This window comes from Vombatus ursinus, unplaced genomic scaffold, assembly GCF_900497805.2.
Source record: "Vombatus ursinus unplaced genomic scaffold, bare-nosed wombat genome assembly UNPS02014768.1, whole genome shotgun sequence".
NCBI lineage: Eukaryota > Metazoa > Chordata > Mammalia > Diprotodontia > Vombatidae > Vombatus > Vombatus ursinus.
In genome coordinates, this window is record NW_020954546.1 from 28,038,164 (window position 1) to 28,064,224 (window position 26,061).

Genomic DNA, 26,061 nt, shown 5'->3' on the forward strand with positions numbered 1-26,061 from the left:
ATCCAGACAGTTGTGAATTTAATTTGAATAGTGACAGACTTTTTATACAAGAGTTCAGTTTTCTTTTCTCAAGTTAATATTGCTGCTTTGGTGCTATGGTCATTTTTTGCCTACATGTGAGAATTTTTAGGGGGAAGAAGAATGGAAACATCAATTATGTCCACATAGTCACAATGGAGACTCTAGAAGATTTGTAAATATTGGGTTTGATTCTAAATTGTCTTTTTAATATGTTCCACTTAATTAAAATAAGACAACCGGATGGAGTTGACGTGAGGGCAATAGTCATTTTAAATGATATTCAGTGGCCTGTATTTCTCAGAAGCTCCCAAGTAAATCCTCACCTGTCTGAATTCCTCAGGGAATGAATGAGTTATTTGGAACAGCTGTTTTCTTGCGTGCATGAAATTCATTTGATCCCTTATTGCTACCTCTTGGAATCTCAGCTTCTTTTCAGGTTCAGTTCAGGTGCCCTGTCCCATGGGAAGCCTTTTCTGCAGCCCCTCATGTGCCTGAGCTTAGATGTTTTGAGTATCTCCTCAGTAGGATGGAAGGTTACATTCATGGGGGCAGCAACTAGCCTACCATTTAGCACAATGCCTTGCACCAAAGAGATGCTTAATAAATGCTCTTGAATTGAATTTCCTTGGATAGCTGACCTTTCTGTATTAGGATTTTATTTGACCTTTTCTAAACTATAGCATACTTTTCTGCACTTTTTTGGTCGTTCATAATGTAACTAACTTTTTCTTGATGATGGTATAGAGTAAAGGTTCTTAATGTGTAGTTGGTGAGTTTATTTTTAAAATAAATTTTGATAACTGTATTTTAATCCCATTGATTTCCTTTGTAAATCATCTGTTTTGTTTTTATGTGTTTAAAAACACTCTCGGGAGAAGAAATGGATCTGTTGGCTTCTCTACCACCCCGCTGCCAAAGGGGTTCAGTACACAGCAGAAGTGGAGAAGCCCTGGTCTCGGACAAAGGCTTGAGGGTGGTGTTCCCAGCAGTGACCTGGAATCTTTTGATTAAGTCGTTGATGCTAGCTTGCTTTTCGGTCACTAGCTTCCTTCTTATTGGAATCTAAATGAAGCATGTGCAGAGGGTGTGATCTGGGCACTCTAAGGACACTTGTTCTGTCAAACTAACAAGAATCAGACTCACATTTGTAATTCACTTTTGGAGGATGTTTTTAGGTTTGCAAAGCACTTTGTCTTCCAGACAGTCCTGTGGAAGCTTAGCTGGGCACCTAACTAGGGGCTTGGGTGGGATAAGTTAATCTGAGATAAAGCAGTTTTGTTCTCCTCTGGAACGAGTTAGCTTTCCAGTTGCTTTCATTGATGTTTGACTTGTTAAGACCAATCAGAATGTCTTCTGAGATGTTGATATCATTAACACAGAGAGCTAGGCTTACCCCTCTAAAAAATCATTTATTTCCCTTTAACTCCTGTCCCCTTTATTGAACCCTGCCCCATATCCAAGAAAAGCATCTCAAGTGATCCAGGTGACTCTGCCTGCTGTTGAGGGTCTGCCCTTCTGCCGCAAGGGCTGCCCTGACTCCCTTCCCGCCATGGCGGGAAGGTCCACTTCCTTGTCGTTCAAACTCAGTCCAAAGCCTTCTGCACAGTCTATCTGACACTTCTCATCACCCCATTTGGGGTTTTCCTGACAAAGATACTGGAGTGGTTTGCCATGAGCACTTATAAGATAGATTAATGTTCTCTTAGGAACTATATTATTTAATTTTTTTTCTAATTTTTTCTTAAAATTATAAATTATAAATAGCATTTCAACATAGAGAAGAACATAAAGCACTGCATATAAAATCATTGACATGTTACCTACAGCTTGCTTTTTAAAAAGTGCATGTTAAATTTAACGAGAGAAGAGCAGCCGTGACAATTGGGAGAGCAGCAGCAGTGGTTGAGTATGGAAGGTTGCATTTGGGGTCAGGAAGACCCAGCTTCGAGTCCTGCCCCTGACATCTGTGCCTCTTTGTTGCCCCAGGCAGCCCACCAAGATTGAAATGACCAGTGGCTTGTGCTCTTCAGCACGAAGGGAGTTTCCACCCTGGGGGTTCCTTGTGCTGCTCAAATTCTAAGCCCTTTCTCCGAAGAGGTTGTTGAATATTCTGTGTAATAATTCTGAGCCATTGGCTGAATTAAAGATGACAAAACATATTCTCAGACAACAGCTCCTTTTTCTCAGGATAAGTTGTGTAACGATCAAGTGGCTTTGCTGTTATCAGCCAAACATAGACTTCAGAGCTGATCTCACCTTGAAGGTACAAAAATATAAGAGAACCAGTAAAAATCCACATGTTATCTTGTGTACTATAAGCAACAAGTAAAAGATATGACACCTTGGAGAGCTCTAGGATGACTTTTTTTTTAGTCAACTACAGATTGTCTTTGAAGGGAGCCTGTATGCATACTTTGCACACAGAAGAATAATTGATTTGTGTTTTTATTCTTCTTAAGCTTAGGGTCACTTGATTCACTACCACTGGTTGGAGGACTTGGCAGCATTTCTACAATAGAATGGGTTTCCCAGCATTGGGAGAACTGTCCAGGGATGAGCATGTTCAGTATTGGCCTGACTTAGCTTGTTAGAAGGAGCTGTCCCAGGGCCACCTCTTATTTTTGAAATGCCAAGAGGCAGCACCGTTCACTCAACTGTATTTACATGTTAAACAATCTTTTGCCCTTTTAGTTAGTATTGGGTGAGAGAGAAGGGGCATCTTCTGATCTTGTCATGGAGAAACATTCACACAAAACATGGCCCAAGTGTGTTCATTGCAGAGCCAGGATTAGGATTTTTTTCTCCTGGGGCAAGCAGTACAAATCTCACCAGGGGCAAATGGCATGAAAAGCATCCTCAATTTAGATGTGTGGAGGGGTGTGTGTGTGGGTGTGTATGTGGGTGGGAGTGTCTCCATCCGTCCATCCATCCATCCATCCATCCATCCATCCATCCATCCCAGCAAACCTGACGGAAAGACTGCTGCTCCATATTCCTTCCCTCCTTCAAGGAATCCAGTACTTGGGTAACTTTCTGTTCAAACTAAGTAATTCTTCTCATTACCTGAGTGCTTAGTTACTATTTCTTCAAGTTGGTCATCCAGGAAGGTTGAGGACTGAGGGGTGGGGGTGGAGTGACAACACTTAACAGCAAACAGATGTTTTGGGGAAGGGGAAGGAAAGAGGGCTAGAATCTAACAATTACCCCCTCTCCCCTTTCCCTTAAAGATCATCGAGTTCAACTCTGATTTTATAGAGGAGGAGAGAGAGGTCCAGGGACTAGACTCCAGTTCTCATGGTACCCACTCTAGCATTCTTTCATCTAGATTGTGGAAATTGTTCTCTTTCAGGGGCATATGGGTGTGGAGGTAAGAGCAGCCCTGCTAGAACAGTAGTCCATGGTCCCTATGACTCAGAACATGCGAGGAATGGTTCTTTCCAGTCACACTTGACCCCCAACCATACCCTAATTATTCCTCTGCAGCTTGGGAAGACAAAGCTTCATGGGAAAGAAAAGTTCTGGGAATGAGGGAGAGAGACAATCCTCAAAAAGGCCTGGCCTGCAAGGGTTTAGGGTCTGGTTTCCTCCCCTGCTTAGTCAGTCTAAAGTGAGGCCCCATCTCCCACTACTTTTCTGGATAGAACATGCTGAGAGGCCACAGGGAATTCTAGTGCTTGCCCAGAGCAGGCCAGCCAGTTCAGGGCTCAGAACTCCTGAAATGGACCATCTGACTCCCAACATGGCAATTCACCAAACTCTCTTTCCTCATTCTCAGGTTCCAGGCCTTGATAAGTTTAGAAAACCATGGAGTACAGAAACTTTTTGGGGCAAGTGCCTTGTCTCTTCTCCTACCTTATCCTCATTGCCCCTGAAGAGTCCTGCATTCTGCAGGTTAATCCAGGGGTGGGGGTGTTTCCTGGCCCTGTACATAAACTGACCTATTTCCCTTGGTGTGAAGATGAGCTGATCTGCTAAGATCCAGAGAGCTAGTAGCTGGCTGAGCCAAGGCTGTGCCTCCTTCCGCCATGGCTAGGCTAGAGCTGGGCTCCACCAAGCCGTGGCCAAAGACAAGTCTGCTGGGGATTTTACTCTCTGTTGTGTCCTGTTACTGGCTTTGCCTGCCCGCTTCCCCCTCCCTACCACCAGGCTTCACTCTAGCCTTTAGATGAGGTTAATTGCTTATCCAGGGCCATTTAAACCTGTCTGAGATGGATTTTCCCCTTTGGACCCTGCTTTGCCCCCATTCTAATTACAGCTCTAAGAGTAGCTAAGGGGTGTAGTGGATGAAATACTGGGCCTGGAGTCAGGAAGACTGATCTTTCTGAGTTCAAATCCAGCCTCAGACACTTACTAGCTGTGTGACCCTGGGCAACTCACTTAACTCTGCATCAGTTTCCTCATCTGTCAGATGAGCTGGAGAAGGAAATGGCAAACCTTTCTAGACACATCTCTCTGCCTTCGCATTGACCGTCTCCCATGTCCCCTCTGCACTCTGATTTTTGCTTTGCCCAGATTTCTTTGACACTCAGCTCCAATCTCATCTTCTGCAGGAAGCCTTTTTGATCCCCTCCAACCCCTCCCACCCAGTTCCCTTCTCAAATCACCTCCTCTTTGTCTTGTATGTACCCAGTTATTTACTAATTGTCTCTCCCATTAGAACATAAGCTCTTTTTTCCTTGCTTTGTCTGCCCAGCACTTAGCACAGTGTCTGGGATGTTGTAAGCACTTGATAAATACTGACCCTGTCTGCCCCAGGCAAGAATTTGCAAATGTAGCAAAATAAGCTGAAAGTATGAAAGGGTTCCTTTTATTTGGATAACATTTTTTTCCTTTGTCTTTAGCATCCTTGTGGGAACCTTCAGATGTACTTTTTAATTCTTGTAAAAGCCTTCCCTCCAATCATTTTATGTCTTTTGTAGATACCTGTACACTTACAGGTTAGACTGTATGGTGCTGGAGGGCCTGGCACACAGTAGGTGCCGCATGATGTCTGTGGATTGTTTTCATATAGCCTTCGGCACTCTGCTGTTATGATTTGGCTTGGTGCTGTACATCGCTCCCCCCAGATGAACCCTTGGGCCGCCCTGCCTTCAGCGTGGCCTCCGAGGCCTCACTCTTGAGAGTCGGCCTCCTTCATTTCCCTGCTGCCTTCTTTGGGGTTGTTCTCAGGCTCTGTGGTGTTTGCTTCCCCTCTGGCTGCCTTTCGTGGCCATTTTCCTTTTGTCTTTCTGTCTCTGCTTTTCTTCTTTCCTTCGGCCTGTCATCTGTTGCTTCTCCCACATATCTCGGCTTTCAAGCCAAAGGCTGGCCTTTTATAGACATTGCCAGCCAATCAGAATCTTTCTTTTCAGAGGCTTTAAATTTCTATCTGGCGGCCTGTTGGCAGAATTGGTTGCTCAGAGGCTGAAAATATTTAACTGGTTTCAAATGTTGAACACTCTCAGAACTGTCAGAATTCTTCTAATTGAAGGAATAATAAAATATTGGTAGTTTTAAAATCCTGATGGAACAAGTTGCTGAGTTTTGTTTATAGGGCAGTGCTTGGGTCTGAATTGGTGTTTGGTTGATCCCTCCTCTCCTCTCTGCTTAGGACTAGTCATGATTCTTCCAAGACCAGTTCTGTGCTATCTTTGTCAGTCTGATGTCATTATCAGCTTAGTTTAAACAGACGCCCACTTCAAGTGTGGAAATCTCATTATTTATGAGAATCGACTCACATGATAGAAATGATAGCCTTAACTGTGGCAAGCGTCCGGATAGATGGGAGCGACTTAGACCCGTAAGTTACAGAGAATGTGTGGGACATTCGGGTTAGGTTTAGAGCTCTTCAAGGTAGGTGAGTTCATTTCCTTTCAAAGAAATCCTCTTAAAAATCCACAGCTGTCTGTGACTACATGTGCAGTATTACTGAAAGTTTATACCTTATGTTTTTAAAAGTTTTAATCAGTTTAATAAGCTCATCTATTAATTTAACCTTGTTTCCAATGGACCTTTTAAGTTTTATAAACTATATATCCCCCCCATAGCAGTATGGTAAAGGGGTTTGTTTCCCTTGAGCTTTTCTTTTGATCTTGCCATTTGTTGCTGATGACCCCAGGAGTCAACCTGCTCACAGCCTTGCTGATCTTTTGAACCTTATTTCCCATCAGAGCATATTTTGGGGCCCTTTGGAGCAGCCGTGGTATTTTGGGCATGTACAGTATAGCATCCCGTTCCCGATGTGGGCTGCTCTATTTTCTCCACATTTGACAGGAAGAGCTGCTGTTGTGTGTAGGACATGTCACGTTAGCTACCCATCTGGAAGCAGCAGTGGGCCAGAGCAGAATCGGTTCGAGGGGGAAAGCTTTGGAGGTCACTGTTAGCCACAGAAGGTTGGGTGTGATGTCCTCTTAAAGTTCCAGGAAGATGTTGAACCTGACCTGTTTAGAGATTGTTGTTTACGTCATGCAGTGTCTGGGCCTTTTGGCCTTCAGAGCTCTTTTGATGCCTGTTTTGACAGAAGCCAGTGCTGTCCTCTGGCTCAAAGTATCCACCGTTATGAAGTATTTGATGTCTGTGCTTGAAATAAATTCTATTTGATGTAAAGAGAGTCCAGAATTCTTTTTCTTCACTTGACATTCTTGCTAGCAGTGCTTGATAGCCCCATTGAAAATCCGGTGCAGCCGAGGAAAAGCTTTTAAAATAAATCGAATCAAGTTAAATGGATACAGTTTTGCCGCACTTTTTCATGTCTTCTGCCTTTTTAATGAAAATATCTGAATGATCCTGACTCCGCAAGGAATATGAGTTTTCCCTAGGTGGCTGACTTACTGATAAGCAAAGTAAAATGAATGGAATGCCTTAAGTGGTAGAAGAACACTTAGTGTGGAGAAGACTCGAGGTATCCTGCATCATTTAGATAGCACATGTACATATACACGTACATGCACACACATATACATAGAATATACATTGAATGTACACATACATATAGACATAGACATATGTTTGGCTGTCCTTTGTTCTGGAAGAGGTTCAAAATGACGTCACCATGCTAGAGTCAAGTTTCAGTGTGTCCGAGAATGTTTGACCACAGGTTGGGCACAAATAGTCCATGTGCTCATTTGGGGTGGATTCTCTAAATCTGTACATCTTGTGTTTCTTTTGAGCTATTTCAGTTCTGCTTTGCTCATAGAGCACAGCACCTTCTCTGATGTGGGTACATCGTGCTGAGCAGTCCTGTGTCAGTATCTCCCATGTCACACAATCAGTTCCAAAGTTCTTAAGAGAGACCTGCAGAGTGTCTTTGTATTACTTCTTCTGACCACTTGGTGAATGCTTGCCCTGTGTGAGTTCTCCATAAAATAGTCTTTTTGACATACATATACGTATACACACACATACATATACACATATACATCCATATAAGCACACATATTTGGAAACAATCAGGATTAAGTGACTTGCCCAGGGTCACATAGCTAGTAAATGTCTGATGCTGCATTTGAACTTGGGTCCTCTTGACTTCAGGGCTGAGTAGTGTATTTTTAAAACTTCAGAAATTCTGTTGTTCATTTAGAAATTACTTAAAGGCTTACTCAGTTCTTTGTTTTCTTTCCCCTGAGGGACAGATATTTTTTGTCTGTACATTTCTGAGATCCAGTAAATGTAATTGTTAATAACTTGGTTAAACTTAAGTTTAGTATTTTATGTTTATGGTAAAAATTTAGAGAATATTTTATGATGTCATTTAAAGTCATGAACTTGTTACATTTTATAATTACTTTTTCCTGTGCTATATGTGAGTATTTCAGATGTTTTAAATCTTTGGGCATCAGTGCAGGGAAGTGAATCAGAATTCTAGAATATTTGGAAATATTTAAACAAATTGGTTTTTACTTTTATCTTTCAGGTTACAGGAATTGACCGTTTGTTCAGAAGATAATGTCGATGTCCATGATATAGAATTGTTACAGTACATCAACGTGGATTGTGCAAAATTAAAGCGGCTACTGCAGGGTATGTTTAAATGGGCTGCGGCCTACCTGAAGGTAACAGCATGAGCCAAGAAAAAATAAGCCAAATAACACAAGCTGTGTTGGTTCTGAACATGGCAATGAATTTCATATTCCACTCTGAAAAGTCATTGTCCGCACATGTAACGTAATGAAATGGCTGATCGAAGTTGCAATTCATTCTTGATGCTCTTGGGAAAATAACTGATCCCTTATGAGACAGAAGCATCTGTACTGGGAGCTTTGTATGTGTTTCACTGTGGTATTTGCTTTGATTAAAATAATAAGACTACAAAATGTAGACTTTTTCATTTTTCTGGATCCAAAGGTCCTGAGGGCAGTTCCTGGTCATTGAATTACTATTTTTCAGACACTATTGATCTTAGGGAAGCCAATTGTTAGTTGAATTAACCAAATTCAGTGGCAGAACAAAACCCAGGAAGGAGATTGTGATCTTGAGTCCAGCATCTTGATGTCTATTTTTACTTCTTTTCCTGACTCATGTCTTTGAATTAATCATTAGGTCATTTAACCTTTTGACGCCTAAGCTTTCTTGGGTATGGAGTGAGAAACCGTAATGTCATGTGACTTTATTTTGTGACTTAATCAATGTTTACAAAGCTTTTGAAAAACCATAACTAAGTAGTGTCTATTCAGAATAACTTTTTTACTTACATATATTCCCATATCTTGGGAATATCTTGTTTCAGAGTAGGTATGGTTAGTGTTAGTTACTAAGAATTTCTATAAACTGGCTGCCACAGTCCTCTTCAAATCTTGCTATTTAGATTAACAAAGGAATGGCTTAGAATCATAATTTCCATAAGTGAATTTCATCTTATAAAATACCAGAATCTTAAATCTTAGATTAAATTAGAAACAAAATCCTTGTTAATTCATCACCCATTTCTGTTTTTGTTTGACTTGTTTCTTAACAAGAATTTCTTTTTCATAATAGCTCACGTTTATATATTATAAGTTTTGCAAAGTGTTTTCTCTGCATCATTTCACTTGTCCCTCACACAGCTCTATTAAGTAGGTGTTACTGTTCTCTCTTACAGACTGAGAGATCTTAAGTAACTTGTCCAGGGGATATAGCTTGTAAGAGTCACTCAGGATTTGAATCCAGGATTCTTGCTTTTGTCCAAAAATCCATTGGTCATACCAGGCCACCTGTCTATATCAAAGATAATTTTTAAGGTGTGATTTAAAAGTCAACTAGTTCATTACCCCACAACTTAATTCATGCAAAGACTTTGGAAATTTTCTCTAAGATATGTTCAAAATGCACGAACTGAATTACTAGATCTCTGAATGGGCCAACTGTCTCTATACTGACTAGCTGTGAGTCAAGATTTGTGAATCTTTAATGAGAATGTGCTGTCAGCTACACTGACTTTGTTCAAAAGTAATAATTCTCCTCCCCTTTTGGCTTTGCCCTCATTAGAGCAATAGCAGAAGCAATTTACGACCACCTTAAAATGGACAAGATAATATTCTTTCTAAGTTAAATATTGATCTCTTGCCTGTGTCTCAATACAAAATTTTGTTGGCAGACAGAAACTGAGTTTTGTATCCTTTGTGAGATAGACTGCTGTGTTTCTAGTTGAAATTCATGAGACCAGCCATATCCATCATTTTCCATTGGACAAAGGGAAGTTTTATTGGGAGTTTAGAGCCTGTTGCCAACTGTTCAGTGGAACTAGTGTTGCTTGTAATTTGATACTTCCCAACTAGTTACTGGTTTTTAAGAAATAAGTATTGACTGCTCAGCTCAGGTGTCTGTTGTAGTCATCTTTCCTGGAACAGGTTACTGCTCTTAGGAGTCCTTCATGGGAAGGAGACAAGTTTATTGGGTGGATGAACTGTTTCGGTTCATCTGTAATGCCCGACGCCATCTCCACGTCCCTGTGGTCATACTGGATGTGCATCTGCTGCCATTTTAAACTTTACCCTGGAATGAAGTGGAGGATGAGGGTGAGGCCAGAGCAAGAATGCCTTAGGCACAGAAGGCCCAAGTATTCTTTGGCTCTAAGCTGGGATAACTGAGGTAGCAGGAAGTATTCTTTTCCAGGGTCTGTATTTTCTTGTCAGAGAGATTAGCGTGATGTAGCTTGTTTTCAGAGGTGGCCTATGGGTGACTGCAAAAATAAAACTAGCTTTTCTCTTAAATGTGCAGATACATTTACATACAAATTAATGTATATAATTTTTTCCCACAGAAACTGTATTTAAATTTAAAGCCTTAAAGAAGGTAGCTCAGCTAGCAGTTATAAATAGCCTAGAAAAGGTAAATGTTTTTCTTTTCTTACATATTTATTCCTTAAATTGCTTGTTGAATTTCATCTTAAGTTTTGCTGATACTTTTGTTTAGATGTTTGAAATGATAGTAATTACTACACAATAATTATTTTAAAGAAAGGAGAACATTTTTCTTATGGAACATTGCAGGGGTTAGGCTTTCCTTTTGGTTCTCTCTTCCGTGGTTACAGGGTCTGCCCTGCCCCCAGAACAAGGTGGCAGACGCCTTGAAGGCAGGGCCTCTTCTCCCTTTGGTGTTTCTATCACCAAAGCCTGGCACTGTGCCTGGCCCCTGGGGGTGCCCGGGCATTAGTAAATGCTTATTGTATGGGAATAGATTTGTAATACAATGTGACCCATAATACAGCAGTTTTGTTTTTTTTTTTTTGTATCCTATATTGACAAGATCGTTACCTTGATGTAAAATTGTGTGTTTTTAAAATTATTATTAGGCATTTTGGAATTGGGTAGAGAACTATCCTGATGAATTTACAAAGCTGTACCAGACTCCCCAGACAGATATGGCTGGTAAGAATAAACTGACTTACTTACTTTTACTCTGGGCTTATTTTAGACCAAGGCTGCCATCCTTTAAACCTTAACTTCATTTCTTATGTGTCAGATAAGTCAAAATGGAAACTTCTCTCTCCTTTGCCCTCCCCTTTATTTTCCTGTAGGTCATCAGAGGAGGGGAAGGTTGAAATTAAGATTGAGCTTTTTTAAATTAGATTCCTTCTTCAATTGTATCTTTATGTGAGAAAACTGACCTGTTGGAGATCAGTCCTGTAATATGGTGATTGGGTTTTGTGTTCAGAGACTGGTTTTGTTTGGAGCCAGATCCCTGTACATCTTTTTTACACAACAGGATCATACGACTGAGGATGTAAATAGTCACGGACCGCTTCCATGAAGAAGGATGTCAGGCAAATTGCCTTTCTCTGAGTGGGAAGATCTGACGCCTGTTTGTGCTCTCGTCCCAAACCTAGTCTCATCAAGGGCCCAACAGGAGCATGGTTTTCACACACAGACAATGGTCTTGGTTTTTTTTTTTCAACCCCTTTTCTGCCTTTGGAAGTCAGAGAAAGAGATAATTTTCTGTTTGAATGATTTGATGTGTGTGATTTTTAAAAATAATGATAGTTCACATTTCCGTGGCACTCTAAGGCTCGCAGAAACACTTGACATAACATTATGTCATTTGTTCCTCACCACTGTGCTGGGAGGGGCGATGCTGTTGTTATTTCTATTTCACAGATGAAACTGAGGCTTCAAGAATTTACTTAAACGGACCACTAAGATTAACTCCTGAAACTGGTACTTTCAGGTTTCAGGTGGAATTATTTCCGATGCGGGTCCTAAAACAACCCCCTCTCTGTCCAGGGAAGTGAAAGTGAGTCTTCCTGGTCATAAAGGATTGAGACCCTTATTGCAATATCCTTTTAGAGGCTTTTTCCGGTTATTGTGGAACATGATCTGGGACGGAGTTCGTACTAGGGATAGTCAGATTTATCTAAGCATTAGCATCTCTGTGTCAGTATGTTGTTTGGTTAGCTCCTTTTCTTCTCGTGTTCTTTAGTTATTCGCTTCATTTCCTTTTGACTGCAAATGGTAACATGCCCACTTGTATCCAGTTGACTTACCTTCTTCTCTGGTGTCAGGCTGTTCTGAGCAGAATGCTTGTTTTGTTTAAAAACAAATAAACCAGTTAGAAGAGTTTGTCCCATACCATACTCCTTTACTATTGGGGAAAATAAAAGAACATTGTGTGGACTGTTCCTTCCTGCTAGATTTGATAAAGATTTTAGACATTTTGGAGAATACTTCCTATTGCTAATTTTACATGCTTCCTCCCCATTTTTTTCCTGTAGAAATGAGAGCCTTAATTTACTACATAGGCAAAGGGCAAACTATATTTTCTTCTCTAATAGTGTCATTTGATTTTTTTTTCCATATAGAATGTGCAGAAAAATTATTTGACTTGGTGGATGGTTTTGCTGAAAGCACCAAACGTAAAGCTGCAGTTTGGCCACTGCAAATCATTCTTCTTGTCTTATGTCCAGAAATAATCCAGGACATTTCCAAGGATGTCGTCGATGAAGCGAAAATGAATAAGGTAAAAAGAGCAAATTTGTTTACAAAAACAGTAGAGAACTGAAGTGCTGATTTTATCCCAGCACAGGTCATGCTGGGCCAACCCCATTTCCTTGGTTGACTGACATATAGGATTAAGGGAAGGCTGTTGATTGTTCACCTAGATGTTAGCAAATCACTTGACAAAGCCCCTAGTGCTCGTCTTGAGGACAAAGGAGGCATTGTCCAGGTCAGCGTGGAAAAGGATGCTTTCATTGGAGTCTCCTGGATTCATCCCTTGGGCTCCATGCTGTCCAGTAGTTGCATCAGGCTTGGGAGTTTCAGTTAAGATGTGGGGTCGTTGATAAGGAGTGATGAGGGGTCGAGGAGCTTCCTTCTCTCATATACTCTAGCAATGATCTAAAAAGGGAATGAGATTGTAAAATCATCAAAAATCCTTAGAGAAATGCTGGTAAGCTCCTTCATCTGTTCAGGATTATACCAAAAGATAGCTAGAAGCCAGAGCACTGGAACAGAGAGCCTGCTGGGAAAACCAGCATGAGTTCAGGTGAACTGGATAGAAGACCATGGCAGGCTTCAACTAGGAAACATTCAAGGGTGATCCAGGCTGCTGCAATGCTCCAGCCAGGGAGAGCCCTCTCTAGATCTCTGATGGGGCACCCGAAGCTTGCCAGCTCTCTGACAAGAGAGCCATGTATCAGGCAGGACCCAGCAAATGGAGATCAGCTACAAACAGGGCCTGACCGTCTCAACCCAGAGCACCCGGGGAATTAGAGCTTGGCTCTTTGGAAAAAGTCCTGAATCAGAAACTGGGACTAGAGATAGGAGCAAGCAGAAGACAATGGGATGGTATGAAGAAATCTTATGGGTGAAGGGATGCCAGTTTGGTAAAAATGAGATAATATTGCTTAGCCTATAGTAGCTACTCAGTGAAGATGTGTTCTCTTCCCAAATAGAAGAGAATAACTTTACACATATAAATAGAGCCGCTGGGAGAGAAAACTTGGTCACAATGAAATAGGAGGTCTGGAGGAAAAAATTGGAAGAACAAATGCTTAGAACAGAAGGTAGAAAAGCATATCCAAGTAGTACTAAACAGTACTCAGTGATTCCATGAGACAAGAAGAAATACGAGAACAAAATAAAAAAGATTGAAAAATTGAAGAAAATGTCAGGTACCTACTAGAAAACAACTGACTCGGAAAAAAGAGATAATATATGAATCATCAGACTCCCTGAAAATTATGACCCCCCCCCAAAAAGGGATAAAATGATAGAAAGCTTGGATAATATATTTCCAGAACTCAGAAATAGAAGCTTCCCAGATTTAGTAGAACCAAAGGGAAAAGGGAAACTAGAAAGAATTCATCACTCACCTCTTAAGAAAAACTTCAAAATGAAAACTCCCAGTCTTATCACAGATAAAATCTTCCACCTTTGGGTCAAAGGAAAAATACAGCAAATAGCTGGAAAGAAAGAATTCAAGTAGTGAGGAACCAGAGTCACAATTACATGCAACTTGGCAGCAACTGCTCTAAAGGACAGAAAATTTTAGAATATTTTTTCATAAGGCAAAATATGTAGGTTTATAAACAAGATGAACTTTTCCCTACAAAACTTCATTTAATTTTGTAAGAGAAAATAATGGATCTTTAATGAAATAGAGAACTTTTAGTCATTCATGATAAAATGACCAGAACTAGGTAGAAAATTTGCAATGCAAGCACAGCGTTGGAGAGAAATCTAGAAAGGGAAAAAGTTTGAAAGGAGCTAAAAGATGACGCGCTTGTGTTCTAATGGGGGCATGAGGTAAGCGTCTCTGCAGAATCCTAAAGGCTTCTGTGGAAGTAGGAACCCTGGATGGTGGTTTTTCCTGTGTTTTGATGGCCTTAAGAGAAAAAAAAAAGATAGAGAAAGGAATAAGTGAAGAAATGTGGAAAAAGGGGGCCGAATTCATTGTTTTCTCATGATTAGGGTAAAGAATAAGAGTGTGCAAAGCTGGAGGAAGGGGTAGGAAGAGTGAGCGTTACGTGAACTGCAGTCTTTTCTTCCTTGGACAAAGGAACGTTGAACACCCAGGCACACACACAAACACACACATGCACAAAGAGTTTGGTGTGATAATATATTACATTCAACAGGTGAATGCAGGGAAAAGGAAAGGGAGAGGGGTATTTAAGAGGGAGGCTTGTCTCAGGGGATAGGCACAACACACACTTTAGCTTTGGAGGGTGGATTGTAAAGGGGGGATTAATAGGAAAGAAGAAAAACATAAGAAACAGTGATCACAGGTTTGTAAAAAACAGGAGAGGCATCCTTGTGAGCAGATGAGTACAATTACAGATCACTGTATTGATCACCTTCCTTCTGTTTCACCAGTTTCTCTCTAAAGAGGTGTTGGGGAACAATAAGGAAAAAATATAAGAAGTAACGAAGGGGGAAGGGCACAATTAACATGAATGTGAATGGGATAAACTTACCACTAAAATGTTAGCATAGCAGAGTCCACTAATATGTTGTATGCAAGAAACACACTTGAAATAAAGATTCATACAATTAAAATACAGGGTTAGAGCAAAATCTGTTATATTTCAAGCATAGCAGTGATGATCTTAGACAAGGCAGGAACAGAAATAGACTTAAAAAAGAGTTAAACAGGAAAATTGCATTGTGCTTAAAGGTGCAGTAAACAATGAATTAATACCAAAGTTTAACATATATGCATCTAATGACACAGCATCAAAATACTTAAAGGAAAAGTTATTTGAGCTACAGGGAAAAATAGACGGTAAAGCTCTAATAATTGAGGACCTCAATGCGCCACTTTCAGGCCTAGACCAATATAACAAAGCAGAATAAAACAAGGAAGAAGTTAAAGATCTGAATAGAATTTTACGACAATTTGACACGATAGATTTCTGGTAATTACTGAATGGGAATAGAAAGGAATGTACATATTTTTGGCAGTATATAACATCTTTAAAATTCACCATACATTAGAATGTAAAAACCTTACATGCAGAAAAGCAGAAATATTAAACACATCCTTTACTGAAGACAATGTAATAAAAATTCTCGTCATCAAGAAATCTTTGGAAAACAAAGATTAAAAATTAAATGGAGACTAAATAATCCTACAGAACTGATGGGTCAAAAAGACCCAAAACCGACCCATCATGAAAACAGTAGATAATTTCATCAAAGAAAATTATGAAAATGAGACAGCATAGTGACATTTTTGAGATGTAGCCAAAGCAGTCTTTAGGGAAAAGTTTGTTTCTCTAAACACTTTCATCACCAAAGAAAACACAGATTAATGACCTGAGGGTGCAACTAAAAACCCCCTAGAAAACTGACATGAAGAAACACCAATTAAATGCTAAAGTAGAAATTATTGAAATAAAGGAAAAGATTAACAAAATTAAAAGCAAAAAGCCATTGAATTAAATAAAAGTAGGAGCTATTTTGGGGGGGGGAAGGGGGGAGAGGGGACCAGTGAAATAGATTAAACATTAGCCGATATGATTTTTAATAGTATTTTATTTTTTCCAATTACATATAAAGACAATTTTCAACATTCATTTTTTGAAAGATTCTGAGTTCCAAATTTTTCTCCGTCCTCTCCCCGCTCCCCAAGATGGCAAGCAATCTGATGTAAGTTATACATGTGCAATAATGTAAAATTTCCACATAGCTAAGATAAGTTATTGGTATCAGTAGTGGAAAAGGAAGATTCACAACAAATGAAAATGAAATAAGGGAAATTATTTGAAAATATCTCACACAACCACAGCACAATAAAACTGACATCTTAGTGAAATTAATGATCATTTTCAAGAACATGAAGTGTCCATTTTCCTTGTCCTCTCTTCCTTTGATGTTTCTCCAGCTTTCTATACCGTTGATCACCATCACCTCCTGCATCCTTTTCTCCTTGGCTTTTTGTGATACTGATCTCTCTTTCATTACCTCTTTCCTGCCATATCACTCATCCTCAGTCCTCTTCTTGTGGGTCATCATCCATGCCCTGCCCCTCTACATGTGAGTATATCTCAAGAGTCCATTGTGGATTTTCGAATCTACTTTCTATACTCACTGTCTTGGTGATCTCATAGGTTCAGTTTATCATTCATATGACTCTCATAACTAAATATCCAGCCTAGTCTGTCTTCTTGAACTCTGGTTCCATATCTCCAGTTGCCTATTTGGTGGTGGTCTTTTGAGGGACTTGTTTATTTCTACTTTATTTGTCTATTTTTTAAAAAAAAATCTTTTTTCTTTCCTTCTACCACTTATGCTTCCAAATTAGTGTGTGTGGGGTGGGGTAAGAGAGAAACAAAACCATCATAAAAAATATGCATAGTCAAACAAAATTAATTCTCATTTTGGTCATGTCCAAAAAGTGTAAGTCTCTATCTTTATACTGAGTTCACCACCCCTCTGTCAGGAGATGGATAGCATGTTTCATCATTTATCTTCTGGAATCATAGTTGGTCATTGTATTGATTAGAGTTCTTAAGTCTTTCAAAGTTTTTGTCTTAATCATGTTTTTTTTAACTCTTTTTAAAAATATTTATTTATTTTTAGTTTTCAGCATTCACTTCCACAAGATTTTGCGTTCCAAATTTTCTCTCCATCTCGTACCTCCCCCCACCCTAGGATGGCATGCATTCTGAATACCCCTTCTCCTAATCTGCCCTCCCTTCTATCTCTGCCCTCTTCTCTTATCTCCTTCTCCTTCTATTTTCCTATGAGGCAGGATAGATTTCTACACCCCATTACCTGTATATCTTATTTCACAGTTGCTTGTGAAAACAATTTTTAACATTTGTTTTTAAAACTTTGGGTTCCAAATTTTCTCTCTCCCCACCCACCCTCATTGAGAAGGCAAGCACAGGTTATACATGTGTAGTCAATCATGTTATTGTTTAAATCGTTCTCTGGGTTCTGCTCACTTCAGTCTTCATCATTTCATAGAAGTCTTACTAGATTTCTCTGAAACCATCCATTTCACCTTCTCTTATACTGCAGTTATTCCATTACCATTATCATATACCATACTTTGTTTACCCACTGTCCAATTGATGGACACCTCTTTGGTTTTCAGTTCTTTACCAGATTCCTATTTGACATTTCTAACTGGATGGCCTTTCAGCATGTTAACCTTAGCATGTCAAAAATTCAGTTTTCCTACCATATTCTTCCGTCTTCCTAACCTCTTTATTTCTTTTGAGGCCATCCTCCTCCTTCCAGCAGCCCAACTTTACAAACTTGTAGCCGTCCCTGATGCTTCTTTTTCCTCTACCCCGCACCCCATCCCAGTTGAGCCTTGTTGGGGAGGTAGAATTGACATGTCTCCCATTTCTTCATTTGTGCTATAACTATCCTACTTCAGCCCCTCATAATCTGTCATACTTGAATAGCCTTCTAATTGGTCTTCTCATCTCCACTGTCTCCCCTTTGCAATCTGTCCTCCGTAGAGTTGCCAAAAATGAATTTCCTAATGCACATATTTAATCATGTCACTTCTCTGTTCAGAAATCTCCATTGACTCCTTGTTGCATCTAGCATAAAACGCAAATTTCCCAGCTTGGTCTTTAAAGCCCTTCATAATCTGACTCCGGTCTGCCTTTTCTGATTTATTGCCAGTTTCTCCCCTTGGTCCTGCCAAACCATCCTTCTTGCTGTTTCTTATACATGACCTTGTCTCCTATCTTAGTGAGCCTTTTCATACATTGCTCCCTTCCCTGGAGTTCACACCCTCCTGCTACTTCCTCTTAGAAACCTCAGCCCAAGCTTCATTTTACATAATGCCTTTCCTGGTCCCCAAAAGCTTTGAGTGCCATCGTCTTTTCCTTTCACACTTCTTTCCCCTCACTGGAAATTGCTGTATCTTTACTTAGTGTATATTTTGTATTACTTATCTGTGAAGCTGTTGAATCCCCCAATAGAATCTAAGCTCACTGAGGGTAGGCACTGTTTTGTCTTTTTCTTTGTATGTCCTAGAACCTAGCATATAGATTCTAGAGTGCAAGAAGGAGAGTGAAATGTAGAAGCCAGGCAGAGTAGGCAGGGGCCAGGTGATGCCAAACAGAGTTTGGATCCTAGAGGTAACAGGAAAGCCCCTGGAGCTCTCTGGGCAAGGGGGTGTTTGATCAAGATCTGTGTTTTAGGAAAATCCCTTTGGCAACTGAGTGAAGGATGGGTGGAGTAGTGGAGGACTTGAGGCAGGGAGACCTGGTAGAAGGCTGTTGCAGTAGTCTGTGTGTGAGGCACCATGGTGGCCAGAATTAGGGTGGTGGCTGTACAAGTGGAGAAAATGGGATGTCCACAAGAAATGTTGTAAATGTAGAAATAACAAGATTTGGCAGTGAATTAAATGTGTAGAATGAATAAAACTGAGGAGCTAAGGATGATACTGAGATTTCAAGCTTCAGTGACTGGGAGGATGGTTGGTGCCCTCAAAGTAACAGGGTGTGTGTGTGTGGGGGGGGGGGTGTGTGTGTGTGTGTGTGCTAGCCATAGATCTGGGAATAATTTGCATGGAGATGATAGTTAAAGATAATTAAACCCATGGGAGCTAATGAAATCACCACGTGAAATACCACACAGTCAGAGAAGAGGAGAGGGCCCAGGACAGAGCCTTGGGAAACTCTTCTTGTTAGTGAGCATGACATGGATGAAGAATCAGCAAAGGTGACAGAGAAGAAGTGGTCATATGTGGGGAGAAGAACTGAGAGAGAGTCGTGTCATGAAACCCTAGAGAGGAAAGTGTCCAAGAAGAGAAGGTGACCAGCAGTGTTAGAGGTTGCATTGAGGTAAAGAAAGGGTTGAGAAAACGACATTAAACTTGGCATTTAAGAGATTACTTTGGGCCGTTTCAGTTGAAAGGTGAGGCCAGAAGCCAGACTGCAGAAGGTTTAGAAGAGAGGGAGAGCAGTGGAGGCACCTCTTAGATCACGTTCTTGGATGATGGCTGTCAGGGATGGGCCAGTCAATGAGAGGGCATGCTGGAAGAGAAGGGTGGGGGGAAAGGCCCAAGTGTGTCTAGATAGAAGAGTTTGGCAGACACAGCTTTGTCTCAGCAGACATTGATTCTGAAGCTTGGAGATCAGGGTTCAGAAGCCTCAAATTGGCCCTGCCGAGGAAGAGGACTGAAAAGTTAAGTAACGGGTCGTTCGCCTTTTGGACTCATTTCAGGGGCCCTTATTACCCCCGACCCACAAAGAATCCCAGAGTTCTCAGGGTTCTGAGACCCCAGGAGCTGTGAGAATTGGAGGCGAAGGTAGGGAATTGGTCCCTGGGGGTTCAACTCCACCCATGAAGCCTCCTGAGATGTGGGAGATGGTGCACACCCAGAGGGTTGACATTCAGCTCCCAAGATCAGAATCCCTGCAAGCAGAGGAATCAGCTGACTGAATAGGGCATAGAGAAACAGGACTTGAGATTTGACCAAGAGTGCCCCTTTTCTACTCAGTGAAGAAAATGAAGAGTTGACAGGATTATTCTTGAGATCTCAGCGCCATCGATCCTGATTATTTGACATTTGTGGATATTTCAGTGGGATTAGACTTTGTATTGGGGGGAGGTTCTTTTCAGAATTATTAAGAATTGTAGAGGCAGTGAGGTATGAGAAGAGTGCTGGGCTTGGAGACAAGAAGATTCTGGTTGAGACCCCATCTCTGACCGTTCCTAGATTATAGCAGAAGTGGACTTTGAACTCTCATCTCTCTGGGGAGGCACGTGACTTCCCAAGCTCTTGAAGCTTTTATTTCCTCCTCTGTAAAATGGGGAGAAGAATGCACGTAGTGAGTTCCTCCTAGGGTCGTGGGAAGCTCAAATGAGAAATAGGCCTGGTGTTTGGCTCTGGCAGTGCCAATGGTGCTGGCATTCGTCGGTGCGGCTGTTAATTAGGGCCTGTGTGCATTCTTGCAGGCTAGACATCCCCTTCTCCATCCATGTATTTTCTCATTCTGTCCCTCTGCTCCCCATGCTGCTTTATGCAGGTGAGGGCAGTATTGTCAGAAGTAGATTCTTTATCAGCATTTCAGTTGAATTGACTTAATCGTGTGTGTGTGCACGCATGCGTGGGTGTATTCGTGTTGTGCACCCCCTGTGAGGCATGTCACATGATAGACACTCCATCACTGTTTATTGGATTGAATTACAGAAAATGTTTCTCGACAATCTCAGAAGAGCACTGGCCGGGCATGGCGGGAGCAGGCAGCTGACAGAGAGCGCCGCGATCGCTTGTGTCAAACTGTGCAAAGCCAGTACCTACATCAACTGGGAGGATAACTCAGTCATTTTCTTGCTCGTCCAGTCAATGGTAGTGGACCTGAAGGTGAGGTGCTTGCGCTGGTCAGTGGGCTAAGCTGAAATCAATACAGTTTTACTGGGAACCCTTTCTTTAGCCTCTCGATAGAGTTTGGGGGTTGGGGTCAGGGAGACCTGATTTCCGATCCTGTCTCAGAAAGTAGCTGGGTGAACCTGGCAAGTCCTTTAAACCCTCTGAGCCTCAGTTTCCTTTACCTATAAAGTGGGTATGATAATAGGGCCTATTTCCAAGAATTATTTGTGAAGTTTAAATGAAATAGTGCTCCATAAATGTCACATATTATTAATACCAGTTCTCAGATTCTCTTATTTTTTTTAGCTCCTGTAGTGAAATGCCAAGCAGTGACACAGTGCACAGAGGGCTGGGTCTGAAGTCTGGAAGACTTATGTTCTTGAGTTCAAATGTGACCTCAGACACTTAGTAGTTGTGTGACCCTAGGCAAGTCACTTACCTCTGTTTGTGTCAGTTTCCTCATCTGTCAGATAAGCCGTGGAGGAAGTAGCAAACCACTTCCATATCTTTGCCAAGAAAACCCCAAATGGGGTCAGACAGGAAGAAAACAATAAAAGACTGAACATCAGAGAGTAATACCTTTTAATACCTCTCTTGTCTTGATCTGCATATGATAACTGTCTCCATTCTGAACATTTGCAAGGCCAGACATTTCCTCTAGGGCCTTTGAAGTAGATAAGTAGCCACCCACAGAAGCAACTCACGGGCTGAACAAAAAGTCTTTGGCCCAGCGTGACTAACAAACCACAGACAGATGTTTTTACACGCTTGTTTTCAGTTCAAATCCAGCCACAGACACTTTCTGGCTTTGTGACCTAGGCAAGTCATTTCACTTCCCTGAGGCTCAGTTTTCTCATCCACAAAATGGGAACAATCACACAAATGGCTTCCCCTGCAGAGCTGCAGTGACAGCACTTTTCAGTCGCTAAGTAGCCATACCTTTGAGTTGGGAACAGTCTTCTTCCCCTCCACGAGAACAGTCACTGCCTTGGTGGATTTGCTGGGCAGGGCCTGGCCCTTTAAACTGCCTGTCTTCTCTCTTTGTGTAGAACTTGCTTTTTAATCCCAGTAAGCCCTTCTCCAGAGGCAGCCAGAACGCCGACGTGGACCTCATGATCGACTGCCTGGTTTCTTGCTTTCGAATAAGCCCTCACAACAACCAACACTTTAAGGTGAGAGAGACCATTGGGTTTTAGCTAAGCGCGTTTGTAATTAACTTATCATATTAACTTATCATCTCTAGTTAGCTCGTAGGCATGACCTAGAAACCTCAGGAATTTTAAAATAAGCTTTATTGATGTATTTTATTTTTTATGTCACTATAGTTTCCCCTCCTCCCCCTCCTACAGAGCCATCCCTTATAACAAATAGTTGTTTGTTTTTTTTTTTTTAAGACAGAAAAAAAGAAGAGGAAAAAGTCAGCATTACTCATTAATACAAAGGCAAAGTCTGAAACTGTGTGCCGGGTGCATCACGTGGGGCCACCCACTTCTGCAGAGGGTGGGGTGGGGGTGTCTGCTCATCTCTCCTCTCACAACATGCTTGTTTTTGATAAGTTTGCTTAGACTGAGACTTTTAAAAAAAGATGGTTCTTTCTGTTTACGTTGTTGTTTTTGTGTGGTCTCTGCTTCCTTCTCAGTGCATCAGTTCACGATCAGATCTTCCCATGCCTCTCTGTAGTCATCACGTTTGTCATTTCTTACAGCACAGTCGTATTCCATTACGTTCATCTACCCATTTGTTTAGTTTTTGTGAATATATTTTCAGTGGTATTTCCATAATGTGTTAAATTCAGGATATTAAGCCAGATTTATTATTTAATATTTTGAGTTGCCTTTTTATTTCTATTTTGTGTCAGTTATTTTGTTATTGTTCATGTTGAAGTAAAACATTAAATTTTTTTTTCTATAGATCTGTTTGGCCCAGAACTCCCCATCCACATTTCATTATGTGCTGGTAAACTCCCTCCATCGAATTATCACCAATGTAAGTCTAAAAGGTATTGATTAATTATCTCAGAGTGATCTTTTTTTAATTTATCTTTTAAAAGACAGATTCCTTAATACATACACAAACAAGGTAGGAAGGCTTGGGGGAGCATAAACTGTAGGAGAGGGTCACTTGTTCCACACTTCTTTTGTGGGTTTTCCCACGTAAAACTCTTACTGTACACATGCTGTGTACATGGGGAATTCTTTAGTCCCTTGTCCCCCATGCTAAAGAAAGACACTGGGATTCTTTTGATGAACTGGACTTAAATATGTCACGTAGGCTAAAAGCGTCAGGGAACATTGCTACTGAGAATATGATGTGTGATTTCCTTAATTCCTCTCAAAATGTGTTCAAGTCTTAATTTAGTTCTGATTTTTTTCGGTGCACTCTGAGCCATGGTTGAGCTTGTGTCAATTGTAGGTAAGTGGCTGTCCCTTTTTAAAATCAGAAGCCACATCCTCCGTTATGGCTCGCGTCACCTGTTGACTAGTGAGCTGAGCCTAGGTTGTCCCGTCCTTTTGTAGAAGAATGTCTTGAAGCAGCCACTGACACGTAGAAAACTTGAAGAGCTGTTCAGAACAGCCCCACACCTCAACCACGTGACTCTGTGCACGAGTGGGAAGCTGTAGCTACTTCCTGTGGCATAATCAGTAAAGTGATCCTGGAGCTAAAGGCACTGATAAGACAGTCATTGAGACTGTGAGGAATGGGTTTGGAGGAGGAGGAGGCCTTGGCAGAAAACACAGCCAATGTCTGCGGGATCGATACTTCTCTTCCTTGGTCCTGTCCGGGAGTCTTCCTGGTGCTTGTGAGGGTCCTTCAATGCTTTTTGCCATATTTAGGTAGCGCTGACTTGCCCGTGTGCAGAGTAGCCCTTTTGCAGATTGTCTGTAAAGCAGGCCTCATGTGGAAATCCACTTGAAGGCCAGACTGTGCGCTTATCATGACTAATCTTAGAGGTATATTTGTCCTGCTTTAAATTTAGTGAATTTTTAAAGTATGTTGGTTCTGGAAATTACAAAGAAATTCTCCCACCCCTTTTTTTAAAGAAAAAATTTTTTCTAAGTAAAAACCTATACATCTTGGTTAAGGGAATTTGGTGTAGAGATAGAATGAGCCAAGTGGGTCGTACGCAATCAATTACCTGGACTTTTGTGAGATAGCATTCTATTGGGTGTGTGTGTGGTAGGGAGAAGGGAAGTTTACTGTTGTGCTTTGTTTCTCCAAAAGCATTGAGGGGATTCTGTTTGTTACCAAACTATGTTTTTGAAATGCTTTTGTTAATAAAATCAGCCAAGGCATTACAGCACTATTTGCTCTGAAAGTTGAATCATACAATTTAAAGAGTAACTTAGTCACGTACTGTTTTGTGCATTACTTGAATCTCTTGTTATTTTAAATTTGCAATTTAGAAATTAAAAAAAAAGTTATTTTATTTCTTCCTCCTTTTGTCCTTCTAATTATGAAAACATTTATCAGTTACAGTTGATACTTTCACTCCATTGCTTAAAATTTGTACTTTATTTTTCAAATAAAATCTTAGGATTTCTTTTCTTACTTTTGAAAGTCAGATACTTTAATTGTGAAATATTTTTGTCTACAACTGACTGTATAGAGCACTTTGAAGCATGGACCCGGCGCTGCTGTAAGTGGCTGGGCTGATTCTCTTTGGGTTAAAGCATGCTGGAGTGGTGCTTCGTGCATGCCTCAGTGTACATGGTGACGGTGACTGCCCATCTCTCTCCGCTGTAAACAGTGTTGCATGTTGGAAGACATAGTCTGTCTGTAAGAAAATGCCAACCAGTGTCGTTCTTCATGAGGAGAATACCAAGATTTGTTTAAAAAATGCTTGGAGAGTAGGAGCACTTTTCAAGTAAAAATAGGTTGGGATATGGGGCCACAAAACTTAGGGAGCACAGAAAGAACGTTCCCAAAGCATAACCCAAGCACTGGAGCTTCTTCATTGAGGGTGACTTGGTGAGCTTTTCTGGTCGTGATTTCCTCCCTAGTGGCCTATACTACTGGACGTTAAATTTGTAGGACCTCCTGACAGTGAAAGCTAGGACTTTGATTTTAAAAATAAGTGTATATTCTGTAACTTAGTTAACGTGCCTTTGCTTTGGAAATGTTAAACATGACCACGTCAGTGAAGTCCTAGGTCCATCAAAGAACGGAAATTCGGCAGGGCATCTGAAGATTATGGGTTTTCTGGACGTTCTGACACAGGTTTGAATTCATAGAATTCAGTTCAACTCCACAGGCATTTCTGGTACATGTGAGGCACTGGTAGGCCCCAGGGATACTGAGACAGAAGCAAGATTGTCTCTGTGCCCAGGCCCTCGCCTTCTCCTGGGGAATCCGCAGTGTGCAGATGTAAAGACGGTGTGGTTGATCAGGGAGAAGGCCCCAGTAGGGAGAGGATCAGTCTTCGTGTGCAGTGTGCAGTCTCCTGTGGGCTAAAGCAGTATAGTGTGTTTGCAGAGATGGGAAGTGACTGGACTCCTGATTCCAATACAGGAATTCTTTAGTCCCATCTTTGAGGAGCAGAAGATGGGGAAGGTGCTGGTTGTGCTCTGGCGATATTTAAACTTTTCTCCTTTTTTGAACACTTGTGTTGTACTCTCTAGAGACTTTCCAGAGCTAGTCTTCAGTTTTAAAAAAGTATAATGAGATTTTTAAATGACTGCCAGTGCAGAACCTTGAAAAAGAATGGCCATTTTTTGATACGGCATATATTAGAGAAGACTTGCGAGCAGATGACGGATCACTGATTTTATCTTCACAGCCTCCCTTGAAAGTCAGTTGAGGAAAGGCAGTGTAATTGAGAAGTTGGAAAAGCTAAACACCAATATGCACCTTTGTGAAATATAAATTAATCCTCTCCTGAAGGTGCTAAAGCTAGCAATTATGAATCGATTTTATGTGTGTAGCAAAAATTTATTCTGTAACTAATTAGTGTAACCGGAGCTAGATGATAAAATAGTTTTCCAGATGAGGGTGTTTAGCTGAGATGATTGATTCCAAGGCATTTTGAAACATGGAAACATTGCTTTAAAAGTATTCCAGAGGGGGAGCTAGGTGGCACAGTGGGTAGAGCGACAGGCCCTGGAGTCTGGAGGACCTAACTTCAAATCCAGTCTCAGACACTTATTAACTGTGTAACCCTTGGCAAGTCACTTAACCCTGATTGCCTTCAATTTAAAAAAATAAACAAAAAACTTTAAAATAAAATAAAAGTATTCCAGAATGCCTTTGATCTCATGCCATTCTCACTTTAAAATATTTTCACATTGTTTGTTCATGTTGTGTAGC

At 40.9% G+C, this 26,061-nt stretch overlaps 1 protein-coding gene across 14 annotated transcripts in view; it reads left to right on the forward strand.

The window, feature by feature from the left end:
• NF1 (neurofibromin 1) overlaps window positions 1-26,061 on the forward strand; it is a 246,780-nt gene that overhangs the window by 47,589 nt on the left and 173,130 nt on the right. For 13 of the 14 annotated variants that reach the window (XM_027862574.1, XM_027862586.1, XM_027862578.1 and 10 more), the window contains exons 5-11: window positions 7,913-8,019; window positions 10,238-10,305; window positions 10,769-10,844; window positions 12,272-12,429; window positions 20,578-20,751; window positions 21,807-21,929; window positions 22,669-22,743. In XM_027862574.1, coding sequence (XP_027718375.1) covers window positions 7,913-8,019; window positions 10,238-10,305; window positions 10,769-10,844; window positions 12,272-12,429; window positions 20,578-20,751; window positions 21,807-21,929; window positions 22,669-22,743 — 781 coding nt within the window. The remainder of the gene's footprint in view (window positions 1-7,912; window positions 8,020-10,237; window positions 10,306-10,768; window positions 10,845-12,271; window positions 12,430-20,577; window positions 20,752-21,806; window positions 21,930-22,668; window positions 22,744-26,061) is intronic. The other variant, XM_027862585.1, reaches the window with a different exon arrangement.